General features: G+C 43.2%; 1 protein-coding gene across 1 annotated transcript in view; it reads left to right on the top strand.

Annotated features, from left to right (window-relative positions):
* shisa8b (shisa family member 8b) overlaps positions 1-9,902 on the top strand; it is a 129,191-nt gene that overhangs the window by 111,979 nt on the left and 7,310 nt on the right. Inside the window, exon 3 of the mRNA XM_037690685.1 lies at positions 5,612-5,725. Within this exon, the coding sequence (XP_037546613.1) occupies positions 5,612-5,725 (114 nt within the window). The remainder of the gene's footprint in view (positions 1-5,611; positions 5,726-9,902) is intronic.

Raw genomic sequence — 9,902 nt, forward strand, 5'->3', positions numbered from 1 at the left:
CCCCCCCCCCCCCCCCTTGTCATACTGCTAAGACGTGCGTTCCTGCACGTATGCGTTCTATTAACCATTTCACTGCTGCTCGTTTTAATGAAGGTTTTAACTCTGAGAGGATCGAACAGCTCTCGGTGTCTCTTACCACTGAGGAGCTAACCTCTCAGTTCAACTCTGCCTGTTTAAATGTTCTGGACCGTGTTGCTCCCCTTAAGACCAGAAAAACGAAACTTAAATCAGAGCCCTGGCTGAATGACGTCACGCGAGCCGTTAGGCGGCAGTGTCGCAGAGCTGAAAGAAGGTGGAGGAAGGACAGGCTGCAAATTTCTTTTCAAATGTTAAGGGAGAGTTGGCGTCACTATCAGAAAACCGTTAAAGCTGCCAAATGTAAATTCTTCTCTGATTTAATTGTCTCCAACTCCCACAACCCCCGAGTTCTTTTCTCCACCCTGAACTCAGTTCTACACCTCAGTGAGCCTTCACCTCTGGAAGCCTCAACTGAGCTGTGTGAAAACTTCCTCCATTTCTTTTTAGAAAAAGTGGCAAACACCCGGGCACTCATTTCTCCACCAGCTCATGATCTGTCCATCCCATCTCAGTGTGTGGCTGTGTTTGACCACTTTGAGCCCATCTCTCTGTCCTCTCTGGAGCAGGTAATGTGCAGCATGAAGCCATCTGGTTCCCCCTTTGATGTGGTCCCCCCTCGACTGCTAAAGGAAGTTTTTCCTACCCTGGGTCCTTTTATCCTCGCTATTCTGAATAGCAGTTTATCCTCAGGTGTGGTGCCAAAGACTTTTAAACATGCTGCTGTCCAGCCCCTCCTGAAAAAACCTAACCTTGACCCCTCAGTCATGTCCAACTTCCGGCCTGTCTCCAGACTCCCATTCACCTCTAAACTACTGGAAAAAATTGTGGAGTCTCAGTTGAAACAGTTTTTGGGGGATCACGCAATCCTTGAGTTATTCCAATCTGGCTTCAAATCTCTCCATAGCACTGAAACTGCTCTACTGAAGGTTTTTAATGACATTTTCATATCCACAGACACAGGTGATTCTGTGCTGCTTGTCCTATTGGACCTTACATCTGCTTTTGACTCCATCGACCACAACATCCTCATTTCTAGACTGGAGCAGTGGGTGGGCATCACAGGGTCAGCCCTTAAATGGTTTGGGTCCTACCTCTCTGACAGAACCTTCTGTGTCAATATCAAAGATTTTAGTTCGGCATCGACAGCGCTCCAGTGGGGGGTACCGCAGGGGTCCATCCTCGGTCCCCTTCTCTTTTCTTTATACCTGCTGCCACTAGGTGCTATCTTCCGCAAACACGACATACCCTTTCATTTCTACGCCGATGATTGCCAAATTTACTTCCCCCTGAGGCACAGAGGCACACGCTCTATTCATCCTCTTCTTGACTGCCTGGCTGACATCGGGACTGGATGGCTTTAAACTTCTTAAGCTTCAATGAAAAGAAGTCTGAAGTCATGCTGTTCCATCCCAGTGGCTCACTCATGAACCATGACATTGACCTTTTCTCTCTAGCCCCGCTAGAGAAACAAAAGGTCACTAATCTGGGGGTGATAATGGACCCGTCCTTAAAACTCAACAGTCACGTAAACATGATGGTCAAATCCTGTTTTTTTCAGCTGAGACGGCTGTCTAAGCTGAAGCCTATACTCTCCAAAAAGAACCTTGAGACAGTGATCCACGCCTTCATAACATCTTGGCTTGATTACTGCAATTCACTTCTGTTTGGAATCAGTCAGTCCACCATTGCTCGTCTACAACTGGTCCAAAATGCTGCAGCCCGATTTTTAACTGGTACAGGCTATAGAGAGCACATCACGCCAGTTTTGGCCTCCCTGCACTGGCTACCCATTCACCTTCGGATCCATTTCAATATTCTCATGTATGTTTTTAAATCACTGAACAGTTCCGCCCCATCCTATCTCACTGATCTTCTGCAGCCATATGTCCCACCGCGCTCTCTGAGGTCAGCAGACCAGATGCTTCTCTCAGTCCCAGAAACCCGTCGTAAGCTCAGAGGTGACAGGGCTTTCTCTGTCGCAGGTCCACGACTGTGGAATGAGTTGCCACTGAGTGTCCGGCAGGCTCCCACACTCTCAGTCTTTAAGTCTCGCTTGAAGACCCACTTCTATTCGCTTGCCTTTAACACGGTGTGATCTGTTCTCTACTCTGTTGGCCATTTTAGTTAGCTTCTGCTGCTATTTGTATCTGTATTTCTATTTTATGTTTTCCTGTCTGCTGTGCATGTTTGGTTCTTTGTACAGCACTTTGGTTGGCCTTGTTGCTGTTTTAAGTGCTATATAAATAAATTGGTATGGTATGGTATGGTATAATTCTGTACAGCACTTTGAGCTGCTTTTAGTATGAAGGGTGCTTTATAAATAAAAATGATTGATTGATTGGTTACTTTCTTTTTCAGTGGAGCAATTTTATCAAGTGAAATTTGCATTGAAGTTGTAAGATGATCAACTAGATGATAAGTCACTGTTCTCTGATGCATTACTCTGCAAGACAGAGGAAAACATTGATAGAAGAGATTGTTTAAATTTGGTTACAGCATTTTCTGATAAGCACCTGCTGAGATGAAATTTACTCTCAGTGACTGTGTAGTCATTTAATGTAAACTCAAAGGTTATTAAAAAATGGTCGGACAGAATAGAATTTTGAGGAACTATTACCAAGTCCTTAATCTCTATACCATACTGTAGGTCAGAACTAAATCAAGAGAGTGATGATAATAATGAGTAGATGTGCGGACGTTTTGGGTAAAACCAAATGAGTCTACCAAATTACTAAAGGCTATGCTTAAACTATCACTTTCAACATCTACATGAATATTGAAATCACCCATTATGATGATTTTATCAGTATTTAATAGTAAATCAGTAAATAATTCTGAGAATTCAGACAAAAACTGAGAGTAAGCGCCTGGTGGACGATATATAACAACTAGTAAAAGTGGCTTTTCTGATTTCCATTTTGGATGTGAAAGACTGAGGAACAGTGATTCAAAAGAATAATAACTAACAACTGGTTTGGCATTAATCATTAATCCTGACTGAAAAATAGAAGCTACTCCTCCACCTCAGCCAGTTGTTCTAGGAACATGAAAATTTAAATAATTAACAGTAGTGGATTCATTTATACTAACAAAATCCTCCTGTTGTAACCAAGTTTCTGTCAGACAGAATAAATCAATATGATGATCAGTTATCAGTTCATTAACCAACAGGGATTTAGAGGAAAGAGATCTGATGTTCAACAATCCACATTTAATGATTTTATGATTTTGCTCTGGTAAATTAACTGTGTTTATTTTAATCAGATTTTATGGTTTATATTTTTAGAGCTGATTTTTGGTTTATTTAATTTGAGCCGTGGGCAAGTTGACACTGTTTCAATGGGGGTGTGGGTGGGTCACAGAGGAGAAGCAGCAGAGAGGTGTGCAGGACTTACAACTCTGCTTTCTGGACTGGACCCTGGGTTGTCAATAATTTGGGGGATAAACAAAATCAGCCATATTTCTAGAAAGAAGAATGGCTCCGTCCAAAGTGGGATGGATGTCATCTCTCTGCATCAGACCAGGTTTTCCCCAGAAAAAACTCCAGTTATCCATGTAGCCCACGTCGTTGTCAGAACACCACCTGGACACCCAGCGGTTAAACGACGACATACGGCTAAACATGTAATTGCTGGTCAGGTTGGGGAGGGGGGCAGAGAAAACTGCGGAGTCCGACATGGTTTTAGCAAAGTCACACACCAAAGCAACATTAATTTTAGTGACCTCCGATTGGCGTAACCGGGTGTCATTACCGCCGACGTGAATAACAATCTTACTGTATTTAGCCTTAGCCTTAGTTAGCAGTTTCAACATTTCATCCGTTTGGTGTTTGTATATCAGTTTTAAGAGTAGGTGGATATAAATAATTTTAAAAACAACACTCAAAACACAAAAGAAAACACAAATCTATTTTAATAAATTCCCTGCAGAGCTTCTACATATTTAACTTGGAATATAAATTTGCACACTTTTCAGAGCATCTGCAGAATGATTCGAGACTACAGTAGACCAGTAAAAATATCTATTGTCTCCTGGCACATATGGTCACTGACTCAGAGACAACAATCAACTTTCAATGGTCAGTTGCTTTGGTTCCAATTTTTTTCATTAAAAGAGTTTAGAGTATGTGTTGGGGATCAGTCTCAACAACTACTGTACCAGACTGCAAGTGAATATCTGTAACTTCTGCTGAGCTATAATCATTTTGTGTGTGTGTGTTTTAAGTTAGTTGGATGTGGCAGTCATCTTGAATTGGGTTGGCTCCAAAAGTTAATCAAATGGAAGTGTACATTCAGTGACTTATAGGGATTGAATGATTATGGTACATATTTTTTAAAAGTTGACATTAACATGATAATAGTCGAGTCAACGTTGACTAGTTGATGACGTCATAGAAACTCAATACACTAAAAACATTTTTGCAAAAAAAGTAATTTATTATTTACAAAAAGATAAGAACAACAAAACATCGAGAGCATATACTTATGCTTCTACCTTTTGTCATACTGCAAATAAGTTACAGGAAAAACAAAACTATTATTAAGCTGCAAAAGTTAGTTTTATTTTATTTATAAAATAAACCATCGTGTGCGGTGGTGGATTCTCCACCGGCGATGGTGCGCAGTGGTGGATTTTCCGGTGGAGCGCACCCCTGTTTGTATTTTTATTTTGTTTAGTGGATTAAATAAAATGAAACTAAATACAACATCATCTTTAGTGAAATACTTCCATGCTGTTGATGAAATTGTACCTGTTTGGGGAGACTTTGCCTGCTCCTCTCCTTCCATCTGCTTGGAAGAATCTGTTTTGTAGCCAGCGGCCCGACGCTGATCACGTGACACTGACTAGTCGACATGAAATTTTAAAACTTGTGAGATGTCCCAGAATCGACTAGTCAACTAGTCTATTCAAGCCCTAGTTTTCATTCAACCTTTTTTTTTCTAGTGACTATGATCTAGTGACTGCTTTCTGAAAGTTTCATTCAAACCCATCCATTGGTCATGAAGGTATTTTGCTAACACAGACGTGAAACAACATTGTCAACAGTGGATGGTAGTGGTAAAGGCCTCAAAATCACACAGGTTCTTTGTTTTAAGGTTTTATGGGTGTTGTTTTTTTTTTCTGGGCTGCAGTAGCTCAGTGGTTTAGTGCCACAATCCTGAGGCTGCTGGTTCAAGCCCAAGTTTTATCAGGAAGGGCATCTGGCCAAAAACAATTGCCAAACCTTTCATGCAAGTCTATTTCCTGTGGCAACCCCTGCATAAGAGAGCAGCCAGAAGAAAAACTAAGTGTTGGTATTATTTATCTGGTTGTGTTTAGCTCAGTTAGTGTCACAGTCTTATAATTCTAGGAGTCTGAGTTTGAACCCTGGTTGCATCAAAAAAGCCATCTGATGTAAAAACAACTGTCAGATCCCTCATGCAAGCTCACTGGCTTTAGCCACCCCCTTCAGAAGGGAACAGCCAAAAGAAAAACATTGGTACATTTATCTGTAGAAATACTATACTTGATTTTTTTTTTTGTCTCTTTCCAGAACAATACCAGCTGAATAATTCAGTTTATGGACCAGTTGGACAAGCTCTTCCACATCCACAGAGCAACCACAGCACTCTGGGACTGAACAAATTTAACTCCCTCAAAGCAGTGGGTAAGTGGCACAGCCTACCTGACCAAGGTGATTCTAATCCCAAGTGACATAATAACCTTTACAATACTCAGATTAAAAACTATCACATGCTGATGGTGCCACTGGATGAACAGGAAGTTTGACTTTACACCTGCTTTATGAGAAACTGGGGTAAGGCTAGTTAGAAAATGTTCATCGCCTATATCACACTTGGGTAGGACAGGTTAAATATTATTCAGTTCAGTTCAGTTTATTCACATAGCACTGATTCACAACAAATGTCATCTAACTGTACTGAAACAGTTGTTGTAATGTGGAGGTACCCATATGAACAGACTGAGAGGAAAACAGAACCAAACTCGAATGTAATTGAAAAATGTTTATTTACAGTATATGAAAATAAACTATTTACAAGCAGGGTCCAGGGCTGTGGAGACAGAGGAGGAGGAGGATTACTTCATGAGGAGGAGTCTGATCCAACAGGTGAGTGATCAAGGTCTTTGAGATGCTTACAGTGAAAGGAGTAAGGACGGCTGGTGAGCAAGGCTGAGGGTTTTTCTCCTTCCAGGACGATGACCAGGCAGACTACAGAGGCAAGTGGTTGAAGGCGTGTGAAAACAGCTGAGCACCAGGAATCATAGGTAAGTTTATCCTCCAGAGGTTTCTCCAATACTTCAGATTACAGGATGGAATCCAGGACATCTAGGCTCTGAAAACATGTAAACAAAAACAAGGTAAGTCTTCTCATTCTTTGAACACTATACAGGGCTGGAGGCATATGTACCGGCAGGTAGAACAATGCTCCAGCAATGACTGGAGCTCAACTGGAGCCTTAAGTAGTCCTGGCACCAATTAGGGAAAATGGTCTCAGCTGCGGCTGCTCATCAGTGCCGCTCCTGCCTTCAGGAACCTGGTGGAAAGAGGATGAAAAAACCCTACAGAACACCCCCCCCCCCTCCTCAAGAACCGCCTCCTGGCGATCGCTGGCGCTTTTCAGGGTGATCTCTAAAGAAATTGGTAATAAGGCTGGGGTCCAGGATGAAGGATCTGGGGATCCAGGACCGTTCTTCCAGTCCATATCCTTCCCAGTCCACTAAGTACTGGAACCCCCTACCCCTGCGTCGTACTCCAGGATGCGGCATACTGAAAATGCAGGGTGATTGTCAATGAGACGTGGGGGAGGGGGGAGGTTGGCAGGAGGGCACAGAGGGCTTTCTAGAACAGGTTTAATCTGTGAAACATGGAAAGTTGGATGGATACGCATTGAATCTAAAAAAGTTAAATCTGGTCCTCTGGACATTCAAAAAAACAAAACAACGCAAAACAACTAAAAATGTAGAAACGTTTCGTCTCTCATCCGAGAGACTTCCTCAGTCTGAGGTGCTGTATTCAGCTCAGTCTCTTAAATAGCACCTTCTCAGAGTGGATCAACCAGTTTGCTGCTGACAACCAAAACCAGCTGATCACATGCTCAAGAAGGACCATCAGCCTAACAATGGATCATTAGCACACTGATAGCTGTTTACTATTCACAGAGGGCTGAGTGATACTAGCAATCACAGCATTGTAAGAGGGGGACAATTGAACACGTAGGCCTCCACCCCTGTTTAATGATGGACGATTTCTTTTCACAAAGATGGCCTCCTTTACTCCTCTCTCAAACCATCGTTCCTCTCTATCCAGGATGTGCACATCTTCATCCCTGAAAGAGTGACAGCTGGCCTGGAGATGAGTGTAGACCGCAGAGTCCTGGCCTGATGATGTTGATCTTCTGTGCTGGGCCATCCTTTTTGGCCAGTGGCTGTTTTGTTTCCCCGATGTAAGACTGATCACAGCCCTCCTGACACTGAACAGCATACACAACATTACTCTGTCTGTGCCGGGGGACTGGATCTTTGGGATGAACCAGTCTTTGCCGTAATGTATTTTGGGGTTTAAAAGCCACTGGTATGTTATGTTTAGAAAATAAACGTCTCAGTTTCTCAGATACTCCCTCAACATATGGAATGACCACTGGTCTGGGTTCCTCCTTTTCACCTGTTGGCTGACTGGAGTCCTGTTTGGGTTTCTTCTCTGCTTTCAAGAAGGCCCAGTTAGGATATCCACATTGCTCTAGAGCCTGTCTTGTGTGGGATTTCTCCTTTTGCCTGGCTCCTGAGCTAGTGGGGACGCTGTCTGCTCTGTGATACAGAGTCCTGATGACTCCTAACTTGTGCTCCAAAGGGTGATGGGAGTCAAACTGCAAATACTGGTCTGTGTGGGTGGGTTTGCGGTACACCTCAGTTTGCAAATGTCCTCTATCAGAGACTGAGACCTCACAGTCCAAGAAAGCCAACTTGCCATTTTTTCCATCTTCTCGTGTGAACTTGATGTATTTATCCACAGAGTTGATGTGGTCAGTAAAATGTTGGACTTCCTGAGATTTAATTTTAACCCAGGTGTCGTCAACATACCTGAACCAATGACTTGGTGGTGTCCCTGAAAAGGACGTCAAGGCTCTCTTTTCTACCTCCTCCATGTACAGGTTGGCAACAATAGGAGAAACTGGAGACCCCATAGCACACCCATGTTTCTGCCTATAATATTGCTCCCCATATGTGAAGTAGGTTGACTGCAGGCACAGTTTCAAGAGTTGACACAGTTGTTCTGTGGAAAGCATGGTCCTGCTGCTCAGAGTGGTGTCTGATTTTAATTTTAAACTGACCACCTCTACTGCATCATCAACAGGAATGCACGTAAAGAGTGATGTGACATCAAAAGAGACCATTGTTTCATCAGTCTCCATGATGACATCCCTCACCTTATCCACAAAGTCCATGGTGTTCTGTATGTGGTGTTCTGAGCTGCCAACTAAAGGGATGAGTACAGACGCCAGATATTTGGAAACATTGTAAGTGACAGAGTTAATCATGCTAACAACTGGTCTTAAAGGTACACCTTGTTTGTGGATTTTAGGTAAACCATACAGACTAGGTGTGGCCTCCCCTGGGTACAGTCTGTGGTACAGAAAATGGTCAATAGCCTTCTCCTGCTCTAAACTTTTCAGGCAATCTATCAATTTCTTCTTGTAACCACTTCCTGGATCTCTTTTCAGAGGTTCATAAGTGTTTAAGTCACTAAGGAGTGTCATAACTTTCTTATGATAGTCTTTCTGGTTCAAAATCACTGTGCACCTTCCTTTGTCTGCTGGGAGAATGATGATGTTTTTGTCCTTGCTAAGAGTGGTGAGTGTGTCCCTCTCCTCTCTACTGATGTTGGAAGGTGGTGGTTTGGCATTGCTGAGGCAGGCTGAAACTTTGATTCTGAGCTGTTCTGCTTCAGCCTCTTTAATTTTGTTGTTGCGGATGGCTGACTCAGTAGCTGTGATCATCTCCACCAGAGGAATTCTACTTGGTGCAACCGCAAAGTTCAGTCCCCTGGCAAGAATCTGTCTCCGGCTGGGTGAGCTGTCTGTCAGATAAATTCTTCACCCACTTTTCTGTCTCCCTGGCATGTAATTGACTACTGGAGTGTTGTCCTACACTGAATGTGTTGTTATTGGAATAGTGATGGTGTTGATGAGCTATTAGTACGTTAAACTTGTTTTGTTGTCGAGTCGTGGACTTGACATGCTGTGCTAAGCGTGCCTGATCTGTACAGTCCATCACTTGCTGAAGTGTGGTCTGATCTAGGCATGTTGTTAGTTTTTGTTTAATGCGCTCTTCCTTGGCCTTCAAGGCCTCAATAGTAAAATTGGTCTGTCTCACCCGTTCATTACGGCAAAGACTGGTTCATCCCAAAGATCCAGTCCCCCGGCACAGACAGAGTAATGTTGTGTATGCTGTTCAGTGTCAGGAAGGCTGTGATCAGACTTACATCGGGGAAACAAAACGGCCACTGGCCAAAAGGATGGCCCAGCACAGAAGATCAACATCATCAGGCCAGGACTCTGCGGTCTACACTCATCTCCAGGCCAGCGGTCACTCTTTCAGGGATGAAGATGTGCACATCTTGGATAGAGAGGAACGATGGTTTGAGAGAGGAGTAAAGGAGGCCATCTTTGTGAAAAGAAATCGTCTATCGTTAAACAGGGGTGGAGGCCTACGTGTTCAATTGTCCCCCTCTTACAATGCTGTGATTGCTAGTATCACTCAGCCCTCTGTGAATAGTAAACAGCCATCAGTGTGCTAATGATCCATTGTTAGGCTGATGGTCCTTC

The sequence above is a fragment of the Nematolebias whitei genome, chromosome 17 (assembly GCF_014905685.2).
Source record: "Nematolebias whitei isolate Nwh7 chromosome 17, NemWhi1, whole genome shotgun sequence".
Classification (NCBI taxonomy): Eukaryota; Metazoa; Chordata; class Actinopteri; order Cyprinodontiformes; family Rivulidae; genus Nematolebias; species Nematolebias whitei.